The sequence below is a fragment of the Talpa occidentalis genome, unplaced genomic scaffold, assembly GCF_014898055.3.
Source record: "Talpa occidentalis isolate TD23 unplaced genomic scaffold, MPIMG_talOcc4v2.1 talOcc4.6, whole genome shotgun sequence".
Classification (NCBI taxonomy): Eukaryota; Metazoa; Chordata; class Mammalia; order Eulipotyphla; family Talpidae; genus Talpa; species Talpa occidentalis.
This window is the reverse complement of record NW_023604972.1, coordinates 108,492,106-108,516,762: the sequence shown is the minus strand read 5'-3', so window position 1 is coordinate 108,516,762 and position 24,657 is coordinate 108,492,106. Positions and strand designations below refer to the sequence as shown.

Below are 24,657 nucleotides of genomic sequence, written 5' to 3'. Positions count from 1 at the left end.
TGCACCCTCTGAAAGGTGACAGCTGTTAAAGAGGCAGCGGATTTCCTGTTTTCAGTGTTTAACAGAGTCAAATGCACCTGTATGGGGAGTTAACTAGTCCTTCAAATCCAGTGAGGGCAGAAGAAAGGTAAGGACCTAGTTCACAGGAACAAGGCAGGTCTTCCAGGAAGGGGCAAATCAGTAGCCACAGGAAAGGGCGGGAGGGAACAGTAAGAATAGCTCCAAACAACATCACCGCTCATCTTCGACGGGAACACTGCAGATGGTGTCTGTGTATATGTACTGTACATACTAACCAGGTACACACATAAATATTTAATATATAAAAAATAAAGTGCTTTCTAACAGGTCCCCAGGCAGGGACATTATAAAACATTTCACAAAACTGCAAAACAAAATCGATACAATCAAAGAACGCTACATCCAACGTAGGTGAAAACAGTCAAACACATTATGTACAATATGGGGGGTGTCCCAGGACAAACATCCCGTCATATACATGGTATATACATATATATAATCTTTTACTCAATATATTATGACAATATATACTTTAAAATTTGTTATAGACAAAAAAAATAAACAGAACAAAAGACAACCCCTACAAAAACACAAGGAGCATCAAGCACGTGAGTCCTAGACCGACAGACAAATGGCCGCCTCCCTTGGGGGTCCCATGGCCACTGCTAGGGAAAATGTGCCAGCGTTCCTTCCTTGGGTGCAGTGCCTCCACATCTTCCAAGGCACTGTGGGCTGCGGCGGTGAAGTTGGCATCACCAGTGGTGAGCAGGTCAAAGACACAGGACTGGAAGTAGATGTCCTTCACTGGCATCTTCTCATGGCACTGAGCATTGGCAGTCTCCAGTGTGTAACCGGGCCAGGTCCACGCCAAGGACATGCGAGGCAGGGTGTGCCCCAGGATGGCCGACACCTGACCCTGGCCGTCATCAATGCGCTCACTCAGGGGGCAGCCGTTCACACACAGCTGCAGGTCCTGGCTTTCCTCGTAGGACATGGCCAGGTCTTCTGGCATACGGATGGCGAGGGTCAGGTAGCGGCCCAGCTGCCGCACGAACACCGTGGTCCCTATGTAGCGGGCGTGCATCTCCACGTAGCGGCCACTCTCCCTCTCCACGATGCGCAGGCTCTTGGCATCACCGTCCCCACCGCTGGTGCTGCCATCCACAAAGGCGGCCGGCAGGTCATCTGTCACAGCTTGGTATACTTTCTGATCCGTACACTCCCGATGGGCTTTGAAGATGATGGTGATCTGTGGGGAGGAACGTGCACAAAGTTTAAGGTAAGGGAACAGCCCTCTATTGCAAACGCTCTCTTGCATGCTGGAGTTCAACGGCTAGAGATGGACTCAAACTCAGGCCAAAGACTTTGCCTCATAAATGTTATTGTTAGGGAGAAAAATATATCCCAAGTATTCAGAGTGAAAAATTGACACAAATGCCAGAAAACATGTATCAAGAAAACAATTTACTTTCCTGAGACGGAACAGTGTTGCTGCTGGGACAAAGGCAATTTTTATTGGTAATTTATATCTGTTTCCTCCCAAAAATAGATAAGCCATGGGCATAGCTCTGAGGAAAAAAAAGCCCTTTCTAAATTATGCAGAACTTTATGGGCCTTAATAAGCAACACACCTATGAAACTTAAACTTCTAAACACAAGAGACAAAGCAGAGTGTGTGTGGATGGGGGTGGGGGGGTGCATCCCAGCAACAGCTACCCATCACGTGCCTCAGGAAAGATTTCTCTAAGTCTCTTAATCAAATGTTTCACATGACTGGGTAATCCCTGTGACAGGGAAATCACTCGGCAAATACAGTTCCCTAGCACTGGAGGAGAATAAATACACTAAACCTAGTTACAGCAAATCTTGCTGAATACATCTGTGACCCTTTAACTCCTCAGAAAAACACTTCCTCAGCCGATTCTCAATTTTTCAAATTGAACAGATAATTCATAGAGAAAAAAACCTATAATACAAAAGTTTCCCTTTAGAGAACCTAATTTCCCCCCTTAATTATAAGAACTAGTGAAAAAAAACACCACCTCGTGCACCTTCACCTCCAACATAATTTCTCTGGTGCAGGTGGTAGAAGAGGAGACATGGCCTTCTGGGTCACACAAGGTGGGAAAACTGTCTGGGGAAGAGGGGAGACCATATTTTGAGATTTGTATTATTGTCAGTAACTGGGGTAACAGCTTATTTTTACTTCTTGAAGGGAAAAAAAAGTATCAGGTGACTTCGGTCAAGGAGGAAGGTAGTGGGCCAAACACTCTACAAATTACTCTGGATGGAGGAAACCTTCCACCTCCTGCAAGGGAACTAATCAAAACAATAGACCCTTGTTAAAAAGGCCAGAAAATGCCCTGCCTGCCCCTCCTCCCTACCCCTCGTTCTACAAGTCCCCACCACCACCCTCAAAAGTTTATGTCTGAAGTTTTTTTTCCCTAACTCAGCCAGCATTTGCTCACACTATTTAATTCCACATGTTCCCACTGGTGTTACTTGACTGGAATTTTCCAGCCATTTCATTTTACTTCAGCCAGTTATAAAGCCAGATCTGAACCAGCTGCACTGTAGCAACTGGTTAAATTCATATCCGTTGTTTGCAGCTGCAACTAAAAGCCAGACAATGTACTATGAAAATGCTTGGTTTTTTCCCTTCCTAATTACCCCGAGCCACAATTTAATTTCACTACCAGCCTTCTCACGTTTCAACACCTTCTTAACAACTCAAAGGAGGTGTACCAGAGATGATTTCAGGAAATTTGTTGTGCATCCAACCAGAGGGCCTTCCAGAATGAATGGGATATTAAGCTAGATATCTAATGGGACTGTAAAATAGATTTATTTGGTGGCTCACAAGTCACTTTGACAAGTGCTTTATTAAGGCAAGCTAGAATCCCTTGCAGGTGAAAAGAAGAATTCAAGTAAATTCTGCACTTGAAAGAGCTGGAAGTTAATACAGATGGCAAAAACAGTCATGAACATATAACCACCATCCTCACTTTAAACTAGAACATGCACACTCAAATATTCAACAAATAGTCTCCCAACAACTAAGTAATCTCTTTTTCTAGTTTAACAAGCCTCAAATTTAAACCAAATTGTCACTATTTGCAAAGAATTGGGTACTTTTTTGTTCATCTTTGGAAAAACAAAGTTTGTGTTGGAACAAATCAGAGATCTAATTTCAAATGTTTCCAAAAAGGCAGGCAAAGGTCAGTATTAGGATGAGTGGACTGGTTCCACATGTCTTACCAAGTCTCTTTTGCTTTCTGTAAGTACACCAGTTCCAAGTCAGTGGTTATTTCACACATTTCAAACACTTCACACGCATATATTTACGCCTGTGACAAGAATACTAACTCCCACACCTCCGGAACAGCAAGTAAAAATCCAAAGCCTAACCTCTGCACCAGCACACACACTTAAAAAAATAATCCAGTTTACCTAACAGACCTTTGTCCCTTTTATTTCCTTGGAGTGATTTTTTTATGAGACAATGTAGTGCGATACTTCTTGTTTCTCCTTTGAGTGGAGTTATTCTCACAGAGCTTAGGTACAGCCCTTGAGTCAAAATGCTGAGGGTGATGAATTGATTACCAAGGATGAGAGGCGTTTCCTGAGTGGTCCTCTGTAGTTTTAAGTATGTACTGAAGAGGCATCTAGAGATATAATCAATGTAAATGTAGAAAACACTAGGCAACAGTTTCACATGACTTAAGTCTGTAAAGTAATTTCATTCCTCATACCAAGTACAGCACCAGCTCTGAAAAAGCCAGCACTCAGCCATGAAGGGCCAAAAATGCATTTTTATATCCAGCTCCTTCAAAAAACCAAATTTGTTCGTTCTTACTAATTCTTACTTTAAAAACATTCAAAATGCAGTTGGAATGCTTGGAAATTCATTTTATATCAACCAGTAGCTATCAGAGTGTGGAAAAATAGGATATTCAAAATTGTATTTTAAGTCTCTCAAATAGATAATTAAAAAACACCAGTTATATTGCTTACTTCTCCCCCCAATGATTTGCTCCATATGCTATAATAACTCAATTTGGCACATCTGTTCTATGCCACACCATTTATTATTGATGGATGGCATTTCTGTGCATTTAAAACATCAATGCCTTTTGTTAAACCTCCCCCACCCAATCCCTCTCAACCCCCACTCAGACAAACTGCTCCAGTTCTCCTCATTCATTTTTAATGTTTCTCTCCCTGAGATCTTTACCACCCACAAGGTCTATTAGGAGGGGAAAGATAGCAGCTACAAATCAACCTTTCCACACGTGAAAGGCAATAAAGATTTAAAGTTTGCTGTGAAATGTCAGAATGTAGAGGTACTTGCCTCTCCTTTCTACCAGGAAAGAAAATACATTAAAAGAAAATGAGGTGGCCAACAAAGAGGAAAGGCTGGGCACGGCCTGGTCAACACACAGATCTTCCTAGGGCTGAACAGCCACGCCAAGTGCTGCTCAGAGGTTTGCAAACAGCAGAATTCCCCAAAGGCGCACTTAACTATTTGTGCTTATTGTATTTTGGAAGAAACTTTTATCGGTGTTTAATCAGGCCATTTGCACTGTGAGTACAGAACCTTACTGGAATTCTCATATATCGGGACTGGGCATTTACATTAAGGAACACACATCTCTTGTGTGTTAAGATGGACCAACAAAATAAACCGAAACACAGAAATTAGCTTTGAACAGGAGGAACACCATTTTGGTTGGTGCCTTGTTAAAATTCTGCTGAGTTAGAGGAGGCTAAAATGAATTGGCTCTCTCTCCAGCTCTAAAACACCTAAACTTGACTTCTGAAGATCAGTTTTCCTAATGTTGAGAAGTCAGAGCCTACAAAGCATGGATACACCGACAGAAGAGAGGTTTTTGAAGGCACTTTTCCTGGCCCTAACACCCTTAACCAGCAGGGTAACCTGGAAGGGTAGATCTTGACCAAGGCAGGCTCTCTCCATGCAAGCTGAGAAGTGAAAGTGCTGCAGTTAATTAAGCACTGGGGGAGAACTGAGTCTTCCCTCCCTTTTTTGTGGAGCAGGGAAAATTAGCACATTCATCTAGAACGTTCTTTTCTTTTTGTACACTTTAAAACGACAGGTTTATTAGGAAAAAAGAGGCATCGTCACCGTCACAGGTGGACAGCAGAGCTGCTCATCTCGAACTTTCTGTGAACAATTTCATGTAAAACTCTGGAGAGTATCTGTATGTACCATATTTAAGAGAAAATGCTGGTGTGAGAAGTAACTGATGTAATTGTAACTTTCCTGAAAAATTAAGGAAAAAAATTGCTAGGAAGGTGTGAACTCAATGAATTGGAATGTAATTTTACAATCACTACTCAGCTTGCATATCAAATATCTACCTCCAGGAAGGCTCAACTTAACACACACACAAATATATTTTGTTAAATAATTTTAGTGAACTAGTACAGATATTAATATGTAAGGAAGATAGTCTGTGGCTTTTTTTTTGTAAAGACTTATTTATATATGCATAAAAGAACTGGGGCCCAGGCCAGAGGTGTGGGGGATAAGAGGATTCACCAAAGACAAAGTGGGGAACAGAACATGCAGATTGACTGAAACACACTGCTGAGGGGAGTAGCGTGTGAGACAGGAGAGGCCTGCTGTGCCATGTGGGTCACCTTCCTGGCCCGGGATTGAACTCAGAACTCATGCCACAGTGGCTGGCCACAGCTTGACAGCACTCAGACTTTAACCCCTGCGCCACCAGGGAGGCCCAAGGAAGACAGTCTGTGTTTTAAAGAGGAGGGCAGCAGATTAAAAATCTTATCATAGACTCCTTAGCTATTGAATAAAACTGTTTAAGATTCTACCACATTCAAAAGAGTTATTAAAATAGGTCTCTCTCTATTCTCAGTCTCTTTCCACACAGCCCTGTTCTACGGGCACTTACCGAATTCCAAAGCAATGAAATGGATCAAATTATTTGTTCTTCACTGCTGTCCTAAGTAACATGAAGGAACGGCTGCCTTGGCTTAGAAGGTACTTGGCAGCAGATGGAGAAAGAAAAAACCAACGCAGAGGAAGAGGACAGCCACAGCTGAGGATGTGTAAGGTCGTCCTCCCAGGGGAGAAGCATTAAGTTCAGTGGCTGGAAAGAGCATGAAAGCAAAGGGAAGCAGGACTAGAGAAGACACATAAAAGGCACAGGCATGAAAATGTCCACTCCCAAAGAGTAATTTTTGTACACTTAAAACAAAGAAGACTAAAAGTTTCAATAGACTCAAGAGACAGAGAAATTGGCTGGCTATTTAGTACAGACCAGAGCAATGCTGTGCTGCGCAGGAGAGAAAGGTCTCTGGTCTTAACTCAAATTTCTTGTTTGTTTGGTGTGTTCAGTCTTTGCATTACGAAGTGGTCAGCAAATGTGAAACTAGGCATGTGTGCCCAGTACACCAGGCTGTGGCCACAGTGTTTCAGACCAGAGGTGAAAAATATTTTGAAAGGTGAGAGTCAGGGCCAGCCAGGGGCAGAAACTCCAGGGGCAGGAATCTATCCTAGCGGGTGTTGCTTCAGGGACTGCCCTCCAAAGCGGGAGGGGGCACGGTCACAGATCCCTAGGCCCTAGTGGGACCTCTGACAAATGTTCTGGGCCCAGGTTCAGCACAGCTGTTCTCTAAGCAGATGGGGATTGGGAAATCACAGCCTCTTTGATCATTCCTCGGTTTTTGAAGGTGATTAAAAACGTAAAAAGGCTTGAAGGTCTTCACGATACACTGACACTCTTGTCACTTTTAGGTTCAATTTCAAGTTCCCAGGCTTATTTGAAACAACAACAACAAAACCCAGTCAGGGTCAAGGTGGTTAGAGCTGGTGACCATATATTTCAGGAAGCCAGTTAAGTGGAATGCTACAAAACAATATTCTTTTGTCTGCATTTTCCTGAGCAGGAGAAGTACGTGCACACACCTTTAATGGGAAAGAGTAAACCTTGACCCCCATATCGGAGCAAATGCAGAGCAGACAAGAAGTGTTTAAATGCTGTCATATCAATTCTATCCACATTATAAATATTATGTTCCAACACTGAAAGAACCCCACCAAATGTTCTTTTGGCTCCAACTCTTAAAATAACCAGCCAACTGGATCACAAAGAACTCCTCTTTCCACAGACCCATTTTCCCCTCAAATTCTTTCTAGACCCAACAGAACCAAGTGTTACTACAAAGCTGTGCAGTTAAATTCTGTATGTGAGTTGTATGTACCTATTCCTGAGTTTACACTTACTGACAAATTGAGCAGTTTAAAAAGTCCTTAAGTTACCCCACCCAGAAGAACACAAAATTCAAACAGTGGAAGAGCAAGTTCTACTGCAGTCAAAACAAATAAAGACAAATGGGTAAGGTAGCATTTTTTCATTGTTCAACACTGTAGGTAACTCTTTTTTACATACCACATTCCACACAAGCAGAAACTGTTTGGTTAGCATTAACTGAAGCCAACAAAGAAAGTACCAGCCCTCCAATGTTTCCTTCTCGCCCCTTTCTCTCAAAATGTTGACTTAAAGAAAACTTAACAGGGTAGAGAGACATTTGGAACTGTGACAGAAAAACAAGTTCTAACTCTCAGCTGGATATCAGACTTGGCCTCCTGCCTCTCTGGTTTAAACTGTGGTGTGTGGATTTGTTTTAAAGCAGAAGCTCATGACGCCCACATGGAATCCTGCCTGGCTAGGTGGGCAGGCAGGTAGGCAATGGGTTAATTTCACTTATAAATGGAAGGTTTTGAAGGTCCCCTTCTTTCAAACCACACCTTCCAAAGGAACAGAGGGAAGGGCACAGTCATGGAGAGTCAAAATATAGGACTTAAGATGGTTTCTACCTAGCATCTTCTAGGTCTTCATTCCAGATGGTAAGACTTACTACCCAGGATACCTGACAGTCTATGGACAAGAGGTACCTTGTTTACAAAGTACAGCATAGAGAATAACCAAGAGAGGCCCAGTCATCTCACAACACAGTGTATCATGCAGCTAATAATCTCTTCTCCTATTTCTGCTTTCTTTCCCCATATGCATTTGGAAATCCCTTTACCTCCAAGCAATTTGTTGAAACTATATGAAACAAAGTCAAGTATTTCCTGAGCATAAGACCTTATAATCCAAGAGATATGCAGGAAATAGAAAAAAAAAAAAAAATAAGAACACTCCACCTCGAATTCCAGCCAGAATTTCTGCTCTTATAAAAACTACTGCTCAATGTTTCAATATTGTTTCTACAATAAATATGTTCAGGGAAGATAAGAATATCTAAGACATGCTCTTGTGTGTTTTGAAACTGAGATGTGACCCTCAAAAATGAAGAACTAGTGACTTAGGGCCTCCACGGTGGCGCAGCGGTTGAGTGCTGGGCTGCAAAGCTTCCCGCAGCCTCTGCAGCGCTGGTTCAATCCCCGGCCACCGGCGAGGGTCCCACATGGCACACAGAGCTCTCCTGCCGCCCGCTGCTCCCCTCAGCAGTGTACTTCATCACTTTGCCTGCTCTACTCTCCGCTCTGGCTCTGGTGAATTCTCTCTCACCTCCCGCGCTTCTGACTGTACTCAGTTCTTGTATAAATAAATAAAAAAATCTTAAAAAAAAAAAAATGACCTTGTTCAGGTCATGAAAACTTAAAAAAAAAAAAAAAAAAAGAAAAAAGAACTAGTGACTTAATAGTCAAATTGCAGAAAATCTTTTGGTACTTACTCAAAGATCAACCACCTTTCAAAAATGGTAGCCAGACATAGACATAGCATGGTTGTAAGGGAGAGGAAATGTCCATGTAGGTGAGGAGCCACTTTCACTGTGGGAGGTGGACAACAAGTCTGTGTCAAATTCCAGGAGTAAAATGGTTGACTTTACACACAAACCCTGTAATTCTCCACTGACCATTGCATTCAGCTCTGCTTTTCTCACACAGTAGGTCTTTTAATGCTTGGTTGTTTAAATGCATCATCAAATCAATCACATATTTTATGACAGAAATGGTTACACTAAGTAGGAAACTACAATTGCAAACTTCTTTCCAATCTGTTCCACACTGTGCCTGAATGGTCTGATAGTATTTTAGCTTTTTTCCAAATTAGAACCATAAGAGCAAACCTTAAAGAGATGAAAAGAATTATCTGTATAACATAATCATGGAAAAATAAGAGCAATCTCAGACTTTAAAGATTAGTTATAGTATCTGCACAAGATAGTTTACACCTTGTGGGACAAAGAGGTTCTTTATTGTCAAAGAAAACATCATGTGTCTAAAAATGCTACACTCAATATATGGTGTACTCATATTCACAACACAACCCTGTTAATGGTCCCTAGAAATTTCAATCACTTTGTGGTTCACACAGTCTCCATAAAGACAGTAAAACATAATGGGTTACAAAAACTTAGCTACAAAAAATGCAATAGGTCTGAGGTCAAAAGAGGACAGATTTCTAAACCTTGATAGAGAGATATGCTGAAAATGACAGTTGAAAATCTTTGCAATGCAGGCACACCTGGCTCTGATTTTGTAACCCAGAATGATCCAGCACACTGGTTTTCATGCCTATGTGCTGCTGTGGGAACAATAAATACAAGCTAAAGGGCATTAGAAAGGAGCAGTGGACCCAACTTATGCACTAAGAACACACGCAGCTTTTGTTTTTTAAATAAAAATGTTAAATGTTTTATAACATTATAGGCATTTCAAGTGCACAGCATTAGAAACAGTGTTTTATTAAGAGGGCATACTGTGTATTACAGTCTGACAAACACTGAGCAAGAATGAACCAAATGAAGGAATTCTTTCTACATCTCTAGGATTATAAAACAGTGAATTTTTAAGGAATTTTCTGAGAAAGTAGCTAGTCTGGTAATTACAAACTTACACACACACACACACACACACACACACACACACGCGCGCACCCCTGATGGGCAGGGCCTCTTTCTAGACTTTTGCATAGGTACTGAGTGCTCCTACCCAGGGGATTACCAGAAATGGGTGGCTCATGGTAGTACCAAGAACACAAGAGGACTTCAAGAGAACTCACTCATCTGGCCAAGACATCTGGCATGGTTGAGCACAAGGAACACATCTCTCCCGAATGTCAAATGCCTTAAGGTGACTCACCTTTCACTAAGGGATGAAGCATGGAAAAATGTGTAGCAAGATTTTAAAAGGGACTTGCTGTCACCCCCAATCTCTCCTGCTACTTGTAATTTTGTTTTCCTGAGCGTGAAGTACAGGCTAAGAAAACCAGAGATAGGAAAGGGCATAATTACAATAAAAGATAATAAAACAAAGGTATTCATATTACTTTTAAAACGTTTAAACATACTGCTACTGATTAGATGTGCAATAACTGCATTCCCTAAGTTTTTAGGAAAAGGAATTTCAAGTGCAATAGAAAGACTGGTGAGTTTAGTGCATCTGCATTTGTACAGATTCCTTTCAAAAAACGGAATATTCCAAAAGCAGCCTCTGTAACCATGGCGTTTACAAATCCTTACTGAGTCTTTTCAGTGATACAGTAAACAGGAGTTGAGACTGTAGGGTTGGCAAAGAGAATGGGGCAGAGAAGGTACAGAAGTCAAGCATTAGCACAGATGGTTTATTCATCTGTGTCAAGTCCAGGAAAGCTGCTGACATACATGTGTTCCCACTGCAGTTAAAATTGTGGCTACAAAATGAAAACTGCTTTCCTTTTCTGTGTAGGCCAACTGCTAATTCTAATCCCCGCTCTCTCATCTCCACTCTCCCCCAGTGCCTACAGGCCTGAAGCTGCCTCACAGCCAAAGGTGGAGAAGAAGGCGCAGAGCTGATGTGGATCTCTGCCGAGGTGTGCAGTTGTGCCAGAAACCCTGCAGCCCCGCGGGAGAGAGACGGAAAAACCAGCCCTGGCCTCCCATTGAGGAAAATACCTACCTGGCAACCTGTGGACTCCTCCAAAGGTATAAGAAAAACCCAACAGCCCTGAGAAAGCCTGAGATCACCGTAACCAAGTAGAAAACCAGCCTGTTTCCCAGGCAAGGGGGAAAAGAAAGCAGACACGTTAGAGGAGTCCAGTGTAGAGCACTGCAGGTTCAGTTCCCCTAAACAGCTTGCCAGGTGGAAAAAGGAAAAGCCCTAGCTAGGTAATGAAATGGGCCCTTGAGAGCAGATGACTTCATTTTTCTTTCATTTTTTTTGCTTACAACTTTTCCCCCCCTGAGGTGTGTCTTTTTTTTTTTTTAAAGGTCATTATCAAGGAATCAGGAATTTATTATTATTTATTTATGTATTTGGTGGGACCCTCACTGGTGGCCGGGGAACGAACTAGCACTGCGGGTAGCCTCGCAGCCCAGCGCTCAACCGCTGCGCCATCAGGGGAGGCCCTGAGGTGTGTCTTTTTGTGATGAGGGGAAGACCAATGCTGAGGGGCAGGTGGAGCTCATAAAGAGAGGCTTTGAAGATTGCTTGCTCAAGATTCTAGATTCCCTCGAGCTGTGATGTCAGGGACCTCAAAAGCACAAATAACTAAACCAGTGCCTTAGTTCAGTGCTGAAGGCAGTGAAATGAATGGATGCTAAATACAACCATTTTAGTGTGACAGCCAGCCAGCCTCGACTGCATCACTGGTCAGTCTTTAACACTAAGGTAGCACATGGGTAGTAAAATTCCCTGACTATAAGGATGGTACAGTACCCACAATATACAGAGCTGGCTTATCCAACAGCTGGTCTACTACTGTATTTACCATCACAGCAAAACTGAACTGATACAAAAAAAATCTTCTGAAAGATTTTTTTTAAAAACATTAGACATCAATGAAAAAAAAAAGTGGACCTTTCTGGGAACTTATTTCATATGTACTTTTTGCCTCATCTTGTTTATATTGTTATTACCATCATTTTCTCATTGCTTTAGAATTTTTCAGAGTTTTTTTTTTTTTTTTGGGGGGGAGGAGGGGTCTCTGGGCAGGTAAAAGGAAAATGCACTGCCTTAGCTTCGTTTCACCAGCACAGGTTATACCAGCATCGAGACAGGTCTTCAACAACAACCAGTAACATTCCATATCCTTTAGGGATTTTGGAGAGAATTACAAAAGGAAGGGGGAAAAAACCAACTACCAGAGGTCATGAAGCCATAGAGTAATTTGTTGCTGAACAGCATGGTCACCAGATGTAGGAAATACTTTCCAATAGTGCAATTAAAAACCAAGCATTCACATTGTCTGCTTGGATTTCTGTCAGAGGACAACTCCCCCACCCTTCTTTTCAGAATGGGCAAAACCTTTGATCCTTACCAAATTGAGGGAGAAAGCAAAGTTGTACTTTTTATTTATTTCCTAAAAAAAAAAAAAAAAAAGAGCTAGATTCTACCACAACTGAGATAGAATAATCGGAATCAAATGTTCCACTTATATAATAATAACAGTGATAGGACAACTGGTTGTCTCCAAATACTTTCACCATAATTGGTAGAAAGTATAAACTTAAAAAGATTGAATGACAAACAGAAGTGACACATTACTGGATAGATGGCAAGGAAAAAAAGAGCTTGATAAAAGAACTAATATTTTCCCATGTACACAAGACATATTAATTTCAATAGTACTGCCTGAAGGTTATCCCTCCAAATGCTGAATTATTTGCACAATCAAGGATGACTTTCTCCATTCCCAATGGAACTGCCTTCTTTAATTTTCAGTATAATTTTTCCCCCCAAAGACCACCCCCAGGTTTTGTTCCCCATGACTCCACAGCATTGGTGAAATTTTGCCCACGGTTTCTCATATAACTTCAAGACTGCTTAACTTTATAACTTACAGCAAACACATTTTAATATACAGATAGAAAAAATCATTTGATACTTAAAAAAACAGAGGAAGAGAAGTCTGAGATATAGGATTTTGTTAGGCAAAAAGCAACCTTGAATTTTTATTGGGTGTTGAAGTGTAAATATTGTGGAGTTCCCCTAAGATGTCTGGACCAATGTAACAGTCTTCTTTGTTCAGAGCAATGATTTTTAATCTTAATTTGTGACACCCCTGGGTGTCTCCAGATATCTCTGGAGGTGTTGTAAAATTCTCTCCACCAAATGCCAAGTAAAATAATTTAAATTCACTTAAATATTATGCCACACATGTTTGGAGGCAAGAGAAGTGTCCTGGAATCAAAAGAACAATCGTAAGTATTTCAAAAGCCTGGTTCTCCTCGATTCTATTTTATTATATAAACCAACTTATGAACAGATAAACAAAGGAAGTTAGAAACAAAATGAGATCTTATCAGGGTGATTTTGTTGTTGGGGGACACACAGAAGGAGCTAGAGACCTGGGGACATTTTTGTGGAAAACCTTTTAAGACCGCTTTATTTACTCATGACTGAATTAGTGCTGCCTAGCAATTGGAAATCCAGTTTATAGCTCTCCTCTCTACCTCTGCGCTTTAAGATATTGGTACCTTAGAGGATCTCAATTTAGTAGTAGTTTCTTTAAAACAAACAAGAACCACACACACTGACAGCTCGGCAGGGTAAACTTAGCTTAATTTTGTTGACTTCTTTTAGTTTCTGATTTAAATTGCTATCTGGAGATTACATGGGGGTTATGTATTACTGCTCTGCAATAAGCAATTCTCAACTTGATCACCACAAGGCTTAGTAACTGAAACACCACTGTAAGTTTGCTATTGGAAACCTGGTTTATGGACATTACATTTTACTATAGCTTCCAAATTTCCAATAAAATGTTTCCTTATGGGTCACTGCCTCAGGCTTGACAGATTTCTCTATTCAGAACTTCCACTTTAGTAATATGATAAATATGAACATGGATTTCTTCAAGAAGAGTCATACACATATGTACTAAAAAAAAATCTCAAAAAAAAAAAAGCACATATTTTTTCATTAAATAGGCCTGTCTTTTCCCTAGAGAATTCAACTTCACTGCTTACTTATTTTTTCATGTCTTTGCCTACTTAAATTTAGAGCCACATTTTATACAAGGCCTAGAATTCCAGAGAGAAATCCTCCCTAAATAAATTTTATTTAATCCTTTATCAACCCTGTTAACTATTATCCAACAAGACACCAAAAGTTTCTTTTAAGCTATGTCTTCTGCATCACACTTCAAAAACTGAAGAATCAAACATCAGAAAGTTGTAAGTTATAAGAAGGAAGAAAATTATACTTGCCTTATTTGTAGCAGTAGCACTGGATCCAGGGACCACCGGCACATTTGTCACTTGAACTGAAAGATAATTATTATCTATGAGTGGCCAGGCCCCTTCCACTTTACAAGTCTGGAAGTGATCCTTAAAAGTCCTAAGGTGAGGATCTCCAAACAAGCCACAAAAAAGATAATTGGGGGGGTTCTGGTCCCCTTCTCTATGTTCTCTGGCTCCTGTGTGACTGTGATAGTTACAGGGATCATGGGTCACTTCTGGGTTGGTAGAGGATGTGGGACCATCCTTGGAACAGTTCCTCTGGCTCATGAGGTCACTGATACCCAGCACAGCAGAATGGTATACCAGGTTGCCTCGGCAGGCTTTTGAAGTCCGCTGGGTGCAGCCAGCATAGGCACGCAGGGCCTTGCAAAACTCAGAGTCAAAGCCGTCAATGGCAGAGTTCAGGTGTGAAGTCAGGGACACAAAGTCTGTGGTACATTTCTGGATACGACACTGGGCCGGCTGTTGGCAGTCACCTATGGGAAAGAAGGTAAGACCAAATAATTTTTAAATGCTTCAGAACTTCCTGAGCTACATGAGAAAATGACATTCTCCCCTGGGAACTGTTTGTTCTATTTCATATTCTCCTATTTTTAAGAAATCAGAAATAGGGTTGTATTGTGCTCTGTGCCTCTCAAAGTAAGCCACTCACTGGGAGAAAAACTGCATGCAGTTAACATCAAACATGGCTCATTGTTAGTGAACATGAATCTAGTTCAGTGTTATTAGGTTAAAATTATAAGGGAACGGTAAGTAAAGTATTTTTATCAACTTGCTATTATTCACAGATTTTGAAAAAGATTCCCTGGCTCTAAGACCAAGTCAAAGATGGGAACTTTATAGTTGATTCTGAAAACTGTGTAAGTAATTTGCTTTGGAAAGCATTGTCTGTGCACAAAACCATTATTAAAGTCTCCACACCTCAGGTAGGGGGAAACCTTAAATTATAGCATGATAAGTTAAAACAACTTTCCCTGACTCTAGTACAGCTACAGGGTAAGAAAATCAAGAAAAAAATCCAGGTACTAAGTTATTTTGCATTTCCTGAGGGATGTTTATCCACAAATTGTATATAAACCGAAGACATCTTGGTTTCTACAAAGTATAAATGTTCTCTTAAAAAAATGTGGCCATTTCATTGCGATCATTCATTTCAAGTGATCGTTTGACCAAGCTAGGAATTCACTTGGCCCTTAACACACACCACCCAAGTATCCCAGGTTCCAAGAAGTTTACCAGTTAAAAGAACAGTAAATCAAAAGGTATACAACAACTGAAATTACCATGCAGAGATGATTTCACCAATTATGTCATTTTTTTAGAAGTAGAACCAAAGAACTTTAAGATACGGAATTCTTAAAAATCTATATAAACTTTACTTTTTTTCTTTAAATTGGCAATTCAGATAAGCTTAATGATTAAACAAAGTTAAATGAGGTAATGAAATACCAAATATCACTGTCTTACTATTTAAAAGGTCATTTTCAAATAATGTTTTGCCACTAAATTCTCTAGGTCACTGATGTGCTTCTTTTGAAAAATGAGTTTGTTCTAAAATGACCTTTGTGATCTTTTTCAGGCCTAAAAGATGTTAGAATCTGTTCTCTAGATTGGGGTGGGGGATGGAAAATCGGTAAGTATTATTAAATACATAATTATTTCAATATGTATGTATAATAAACTTCAGAGTAATATCAGCATTTATGATTTCATCTGATAATGCCTTAAAACTAAGTGCACTATTGCTTTTAGAAAAATATTTTAATCTTTTCAGTAGTAAACTGCTTTATAAACTGAATTAAATAACTTGTAATCTCTATCTCTGGTTTTAGTTGGGGAGAAAATGGTGGGTGGGGGTTGACGACCTCTGAGGACACCCATGAACCCCAATTTTTAAATTTCAATGACCAAAAAGGAGAAAATGTTGAAATTTTCATTGGGTATTTACTTGAACCTGAGGAAAAAAGATAAGATTAAAACAGTAAGATATTTCGGAGGTATGGATTTATAGCTATCACTAGATTGCACTATAAAAAAGGTCACAAAATGTGTTCTTTCTATTTTGCTTATTCCAAAGTTGACAAAAGCAGCTGATATTTGTAGAATTCCTCTTTCCAAGTAGATCAAGTCATTTTCAGCTATTTTTACTCGAAAAGCAAAAATACCATACAACTCCGCCACCCCCACAGGCATTTAATGCCCTTTTACAGATGGGAAAACCAAGGCAAAGGCCTAGTCCTGGCTATATCATCATGTGAGTAAGTAACCTAAGATTCGAGGTCTTTCCTCAAGTCTGTTTTTCCTTCCCCCACACATCTCCTTTGAATTCCTGATTCTCACAACATGGTTTATTTGAATAGCTTAAAAAAAAGACCTACCTATTTGTATCAAAAAAATTTTTTTCTTTAAAAATCAGATACACAGGGCGAAGATTACTCAGTAGCCAACAGCTCTTTGACTACAAGCAAATGACAGCACAAGAACTTTCCGCTAAACTTGCAGTGCCTATTTGTTCTTTTTATGGTCTATAAAATCCATGCTAGCATACATTTACTTGTAATTATTTCAAATAGTCATAAAAAACCTAAAGTAAGAAGAACATGTGAAACAGCTGTAGATGCAACTGTTCGGAAAGGAAAAAAACTGAACGATTTTAGATTTCCAGCTCCTTTTCCCACTGCTTCCTTCTTGCCTCCCTCCCTTTTTCTTAGCAGGCAGGTGCTGATTGATTCCTCTGAGAAATCTCACATAAAACAGAACTCCTTGGGTTTTTTTGTTTTGGATAAGGTTTCTAACTACCTAATAGAGATGATGGGAGGGAGGAGAGTCTAACTAGGTAGAAAGTGCATTTGGGTCAGCAGTTTTAGCCCCATGGCAGGCTCCTGTATAATGACTAATTTGCAGCATACACCCAGAAATATCCAGGCTTCATGAATTTATAATGACAATGCACACTTTGCCTGTTACAAGCGGTAAAGTAAGCCTCTTGTCAAAGTGCCAAGACAATGCAGAGCAGAAACATCTCAAGGATGTAGCCAAGAAGGCCATGAAGTGTATGAGTAAGCAAATAACTCCCATATTGGATCTCCATTCAGGAATTGCAGAGATCTGCTTACCAAAAAAAAAAAAAAAAAAAAGGTAAATAAAAACACTCTTCATTTCCCAAGGCAAAACTTAAAATCTGTCGTTACTGAGCTTTATTTTTTTAAGTCGGGTCATCCACAACTGGTGTGAGTGTTTTCACTCCAATTAATGAAAGTGCAAAAGGATTTGTTAGGTCTATTAATCTATTAGTGATTCAGACATAAAGACAGTAGCATTCAGTCCAGTTTTCTCAATGCCAGGACTGCACATGTGTAAATTTGCAGCACAGTCACCAATTCATGACAAAGGAAAGGAGATATGCTGAAGTTAAGTAAAATGTGGAGCCATATGGGGTGTTGAGGCAAATTGCATGGACCCAGGCATCAAGCATATGGTAGTCCATCTGCAAAGAGGACTTGGCTAGGCTCCCTGCTGTGAGAAACAACCCCTGCATTTCAATACCACTGCTCTTCAAAGAAATCTCTCAAAAGGAGCCTCTCTCTTCTAACCAGATTAATTGCTCCACTCCAACAAGTTGTCCACACAAATCCTTTACCACAAGAACTGTTGATAGAATTTAATAGTGACTTTAGTAAGGGCACACACATTAAGATACTAAGAGTTGTTTCACATTCCAAGTGCTTGAAATAAGGCACCTTAATTTTATAAACCTTTAAATGAACCTACGTCTTTCACAGGCCAGAAAAGAAATCTTCAAGGACCACATTCCAACCCTGCCATAAGGCCCTGTGGCAACAAAGGGAAACAATACCCAACCAGCCAAGAGGGACACAGTCTCACCTAGCACTTCAATTTCCATTTCAAGAAACCAACACTTTGACATTAGGGACACAATTTTCACGCAAAACACTCCTGATTATTTGACAGTCATGAAAAATGCCCTATAAATAACTTTAAGCAGAATGACACTGTTTTCGCAGGTTCTAATGTCGTCAACTTAGAACCTGAATCATCCTAAAACTTGCTAGTACACTCGTTGACTTCAGTTTAGTTTCTCCAAGTGTCAGTTTTAAAATGCAGCTGTTCCATCACAATGCAAAGTTACACAAAGTCAATTAAACTGTCTTCTCAAAATTTTGCCCCATTACTTAAAATCCTCCCAGATTTTCAGCACACTTGGTATGACTTAGTAAATATTACTTTGCACAGCTGACTATAATTCAGGATTCTCCAGAGTCACAGCGTTGTGACTGCTGTCATACAAACCTCGGGCAAAATATTCTCTAAGGAGGGCCTCCCCTGGTGGCGCAGCGGTTGAGCGCTGGGCTGCGAAGCTGCCTGCAGCCTCTGCAGCGCCGGTTCGATCCCCGGCCGCTGGCGAGGGTCCCACATGGCGCGCAGACCTCTCCTGCCGCCCGCTGCTCCCCTCAGCAGTGTACTTCGGTCCTTCTGCCTGCTCTGCTCCCAGCTCTGGCTCTGGTGAATTCTCTCACCCTCCCACGCTTCTGACTGTACCCAGTGCTTGTATAAATAAATATTAAAAAAAAAAAATATTCTCTAAGGAAAAGTTATCTAATGCTGCGAATTACACTCAAAGTAAAAACTAACCTCAAATTTGGCACTGAAAAAGTTCCTTGTCTAGACTGGACAAACTCCTACAAATGGTACTTATCTGCGAAGAGCGTCCTAGATTTGCCCCCCCCAGTTTTACTGAGATGAACGGACATAAAACACTGTGTTAAGGGAACGCTTTTAACAGAAAAAATAGGTGTCACGTGCCAGCGGGCGCATCTGCAGAGACACCTCCCGTGCGAAGAAGCGAGTCTCGCTGCTGCTTGGGGAGGAGCGCGCCGACCCGGGAGAGCCGCGTGCGATCTGTCAACCCCTCCTGAAACCCCAAAACAGGCGGCTGGCCACAAAGCACGAGTTTTTCCAAAGAGGCCAAAAAAGCGAATTAAAAGCAGCTTTCGCAACAGGACCGAAATCCCCGCTTCAACAACGTGGGCGTTCACGTTACTTCGAGATGAACCCCTCCAGGTTTTCAGACTCGGGGGCAGCTCTTCCCATCCGGTGCAATTTCCTCGCCCGGCCGCCACCCCTCTCCGGAGCCGCCGCACAAGGCTCCTTGTCTCCCCTCGGAGGCGGCGGCGGCGGAAACCTGAGCCGAGCCTGCCTCTCAGTAAACACCAACGCGCGGAGCCATAAAGCGTCCGGAACGCTCGTCCCGGGCGCGCGGGGCGCGCACCCCCGCCGCCCCCGCCCGCCGAATCCCCGCTCGGCGGCCGTCGGAGGGGCGACTCCCCCACGGCCCGGGAGCGGCCGGGCGGGCGGCGGGGCCTCTGCTCCGCGCCCGGGGCGCGCCGCGCGCTCGGCGGGTGCGTCCCAGCCGCGGGCCGGGCCCAGGTGCGCGTCAGGGCGCGCGCGGCCTTCCCCGGCGCGCCCCGCCGCCTTCCGCCCGCGCGCCCCCTCGGGGCCGGGCGCCCGGGAACAAAGCCCTCGGCCCCCGGCCGGCCCCCCGCGCCGCGTACCTGCGTGGAGCAGCCCGAGGCTGAGCAGCAGCAGCAGCAGCAGCGCCGGCGGCGGCGGGCAGAGCCGGGGGCGGCGGCGCGGCTCAGCCCCGGCGGCAGCGGAGGCGGCGGCGCAGGCAGGGGCTGCTCTCAAGCCCATGCCCGTCCATGCAGGTCTCGCGGGCTCCGGCGAGGGCGGCGGCGCGGGCGCCGTGGCGGGTCCGGGGCCGTGGCTGCGGCATGGGCCGGGGGACGCGCCTCGCTTCCTCCTCTTCCTCCTTCAGGCCCGCGCCGGGGACGGGCCGCCGCCACGGGCGCAGCGAGCAGCGCGCCGCGGGCGGAGCGAGTCGGCGGCGGCGGCCACGGGGCGCAGCGGCATCGCGGCGGCGGGCGGCGCGCGGGGGGAGAGGGGCGGGAGGAGAGACACAAAGACCGTGAGCGAGTGCGGAGCGCGGCCCAAGCGCGCGGGCGCCCGGCCCCGGGCCAGCGTGGGCTCGGCGGGCGTGGGCCGGCGGGAGGCGCGCCCAGTCTCCACACGCAGCCGCCGGCGGCGGGGACAGCTCTGCGCGGGGCCCCCGCGGTCAATCAATCTCAGCCCCGCACTGCCGCCCCGCCCCGCCCCAGGCCGGCCAATCCGCTTCGTCCCAGCCCCGGCCGCGCCCCGCCCTCCCGCCCCAATTGGCTACGAGCGCGGTCCGCTGGGCCCAGCCGGCCACTCGTAGGACTCCAAGCCCCCCCCGGCCCCGCCTTCCCTTCAACCCTCTCTGTAATTCGAGTTCCGCGTCGGCCGACTGTGGGGCGCGTCCGCCGCTCCCGGGCCCGACCTCCCCGCGGCTCCCTCCCCTTCCCTCGCCTCCGCCCCCTCCCGCGGTTTACAGTTTCCTCGCGCCCAACGGCAACCGGCAGCCGCAGCTCGCCGAAGCCGTTGTTACGAGGAACAGACCTTTGACCTCTCTTTGAATTAATGGGACTGGGTTCAACTTCCCGCTAAGTTTTCTTTTTTAATGGCCCCCCACCCTCTCCGTCCGTGCAGTTCTGGCTGCTCGGTGGAAGCCGCGCTTTCTGGGGAGCCGCGCGGCGGGCCCCTCGCAGCCCATCGCGTCTGCGGGACCGCGTTTCCAGTGTGCTGGGGAGTTTTGCTAAATCTAGCGTCAGGCCGCGTTGGAGATTCGAACTTGATCCGCGGTCTGGGACAGATCGGATGGTCTGGGAGGGGACCCACCAGCTCCCCCCCTCCCGCGCCCCCCCAAGTCTCTGGCAGGTGTGCGCGCGACTCTGGTGTGTTTCTTTGACGTTTGCCTTCCTGAAAGTTACGGGGAGGGGTCTGAGAGTGGGCAAACTCCAACGTGTTCAGTTACAGTGTAATTAGATTAATGAGGATGGTGAGTTTTTAATGTAGTGTAATTACGCCATGATTTGTTGTTGCTCAGTGGCTTTTCCACAAATTTTCACAGTCTATTAGATTAATTCAGTGGCAGGTCATTTTCTACTTTTGCTATTGGCTGGATCTAAAAATGAGGGGGAAAAAATACAATTATCTGCCAGAGAGGAGGTTGCCAAGTGGAGATATAGGAAAGATGTTTGTGAAATTGATGATAGGTTCCAATTTGTTATCAGTAGGTGTGAAGTGGTATCTAATCTCAAGAACGGCCTCAAAGGCCAAAGGCTCAGGGCTGCTACTTTAAATCCACTTATAATCAAATTAAAGTTCACAGCGTTAACGGCTCTGTTCCTCAGAACCTCTAATTAGGAATTTCACATCAACCAGGGATGCCTTAATACTAATATTCCACCTTATGATGTGTTAAATCAATAGATCAGGATAAATGAGGGCAAAACTTCGATCACTCCAGCTTACTCATTAAACACATTATGATTCGTACAAACCACTAGGTCCCTAATGAAGGATGCCTATCTATTTTTACTGTAACTTTTCATTACTTACTCATTACACATTTGATGACTCAAGAGGTAAACACACCTTTCACTGCCCAAGATATAATCCAAGCCATGTGTACATCCATAATATGCTTAATAACAGCTTCAGAGTTGCCTGAAGAAATGACTTTTTTGGGGGAGGGGGAATGTTATCTGATATGATTTTTAGATAATACTGTGGACTTAAATATTATTAGAGCAAAAATTAACTGTCTTGCAAATACTACATATAATCAATGAAATAAAGTTAAATACTGGTAAATGCCTTTTCAAGAGTACTCAAATATGTACACTTTTCCAAAGTATTTTTGCTAACGAAAACTAAAATGTTTCTTTCTCTTTAACCCAAGATTTAATTAGATCCTATGAGAGCAACATCTCATCTTATTGATCATATTTCAAAACATACAACTAAGAGTTAAGGATCAAATTCAGTTTAGTGTAGGTCTTTTCCTTTGTGACTTTACGATCCCACCCACTCTTCTCCCCCAGTTATATCCTGTTCCTGAAATACACGGTGCTCTAATTTTTTTTTATCAATAGAGGGCGCCCTCTAGTCACTGCAAATCCTGGTGTCATGAAATGGAATTGTTCTTTTAGAGGAAAAACTTAATTTTTTCTAAGGTGCTTTATTGCTCCTCTGTTGTAAAATTTGACAAGCTCAAGATTTATAAGCCTAACAATTCATTTTTTATTGCGGCATAAGTGTTCAGCCGGGTGAAGGAAAAATGTTAATTTTCACAATTAAACCGCAAGGTGGTTCCTATTTTCAAGACATTAGGTCAGTGGCACACTCCCCGGATAAAATCGGACTGTTCGCAAGATCTCCAATCGTCTTGGAAAGCAAGAGCATGGGGCATGAAATGATCGCTTATAGCGCATTCATTGCTCCGGCTTCTAAACAGCAAGTAAGGGAGGGTTTTAAGATTCTACAAAGAAAACTCTGGGAGCTAGAACACAAACAAAAATCGAGGAGTTTTGGAAGTTTCACATTTTAATCAGAAAAAAAATGTGAAGTGACAGCTTGTTCAACTGACAAATCCAGTCTGCTTCTTGACACTTGTATTTTTTCTCCCTCGTCTTTGTTTTCAGGAGGAAAGGTGATAACTAGTACGGTAAATTCAAGGAACCCAGCAAAATGTCCCATGGTGTGAACGTGCGAGAGGATAGAATTTAAACATATGCCAGCAACATTAACGGGTTCTAAACAAGATGCGCTATCTTTCCCTGAATCTATTTGGGATGTCAACTCTTCTGTTAACATATCTCCATTTCCAGAAACCAAGCATCTGCTTAACAGACCACCTGGGGCAGAGAAGCCAGCAATCCAACCCCCGGTTTGCGATTTGTGCAACCCATTCTAGAGCAAAGGTTTCCAGGCTGCTCCCTGGTTCTCGGTGGACATAAAGCAAGGGCTGAAATAGCCCCCCAAGTCTGACCACCCCGAGGTAGTTGTACTTACATCATTCTTAACCCTTCAGTTCCTGGAGGGGGCTTGGTGGGATCAGGGGGTCCCGGAGCTCCTGAAGACGTAGGACCTGGGTGTGAGAGAAGAGTCCCAGAGACCCTGGTGAGCTCTGCGCCCCCGGAAGGAGATGGGCCAGGGCGTGCGGGGGGCTCATCCCTCTGGCGTGCACAACCCGCTCCCGAAACCCCTGCGGGCTCCGCCGTGGCTCGCGCCGCTCAAAGCGGCAGGTGCAAAAAGCATTTGGGAGCCACTTGCCAACGCGGAGGTAATGCGCTTCCTGTCCATTTATCTCAGGAAACCAGTGCAGCCTTCTCTTCGAAACAAAATTAACCTCTCATTAGCCGGCCACTCACTCTCGAGAAGGCCTTAAAAGCTTTACCAGTTCGCTAATGTATTTAGGCTCTTCCAGGCAAAAGCCGCGGCGGCCAGGACTTCCGTCAGCCCCGGGGGTTCCTCTAGGTCCCCCGGGGATTCAATCGCCTACCTACCCCCAGCCTCAAGTCTGGGAAACTCGGACCAACCGATACCCTAATTCGTAGTATTGGGTAGATTCCCACAGATGCCAGAATTTCATGTTAGAAGCCAGCAGAACAAGTCACCACTAATTTCACGAGCTCCTCAAATTAAAACCTCAGTTCCCCTCTGTTCTAGGAACCAGGGAAGGCGCGGGGGGCTGGGGGGGGGGCGCTGACTGTCCTTGAGGGCGCCCTGAGCGCCGGGCGACCCTGGCGCGGGGCGTGGGTGTAATGGCAGCTGGGGTCTAGTTGATCTCAGGAGTGGAGACTCAAATGTGGTTCTAGGTCTGCAAGCGGCTAAAAGCGGCCTTTGGGAGCGCCGGGATTTCTCACCCCGCACCCCCTTTTACTCCCGCCGGCTCGAGGCTGGCAGATTTATACCACACAGGTGGACTGAGACCTAAACAAAACAGTCCCGGCCGCTGCCTGCCGCACGCCCCCCACGTCCCCCTGGCCCACCGCAAACTTCAACAAAATAAACAACTCACCACAGGCATTCCCTTGTCTGCAGCGCGACGCTCGCCAGCTGGGAAAATAAGCCGCAAGCCACGCGGCCGGGGCGCAGGGGAAGGGCAGAGAGGCGCCCCGCGCTCCCCCTGGGTCGGGGCAGCGGCACCCCAGCCCCGAAGAGTCTCCGCCTCGGGGTCCGCACTCCCGACTCCCCGACCGCGGAGAGCGCGCCCGGCCAGGGGCTGCACCCTTCTAGAGACCCGGATCGCTTCGCCGCCTAGGGGAGGGGGCGGGGAGGCAAACCCCTTAATTCCCTCCTGCTTTCTGGGAGCCGCTTTCTCCCTTGTCTGGTTTCAAAGAACAGCAAACCTAAGGGTCCCCACCCAAAGCCTCCAGCATTGTAGCGCCCCCTGCCGGAACTACCCGGGCCTTCCCTGAGCGCCTGGGAATCGGCGTCTTGCGACTTCCCAGACCTCAGCCTCCAAGTCTGAACTCAGCG

The 24,657-nt window shown here is 44.3% G+C and overlaps 1 protein-coding gene and 1 long non-coding RNA gene across 2 annotated transcripts; one reads left to right on the top strand and one right to left on the bottom strand.

Annotated features, from left to right (window-relative positions):
- Positions 1-294: 294 nt before the first annotated feature.
- Positions 295-24,462, bottom strand: RGMB (repulsive guidance molecule BMP co-receptor b). Its single transcript, XM_037529489.2, has 5 exons — positions 24,197-24,462; positions 23,188-23,263; positions 19,809-20,065; positions 14,203-14,711; positions 295-1,270 (listed from the first exon to the last, which is right to left on the bottom strand). The coding sequence occupies exons 2-5, from the start codon at positions 23,190-23,192 to the stop codon at positions 602-604; spliced, it is 1,440 nt and encodes a 479-aa protein (XP_037385386.1). The 5' UTR covers positions 23,193-23,263; positions 24,197-24,462; the 3' UTR covers positions 295-601.
- LOC129144703 (uncharacterized) lies at positions 15,025-16,466 on the top strand. The gene is made up of 3 exons (XR_008549141.1): positions 15,025-15,095; positions 15,815-15,868; positions 16,446-16,466. It is a non-coding gene; the product is annotated as an uncharacterized LOC129144703 (long non-coding RNA).
- Positions 24,463-24,657: the final 195 nt, after the last annotated feature.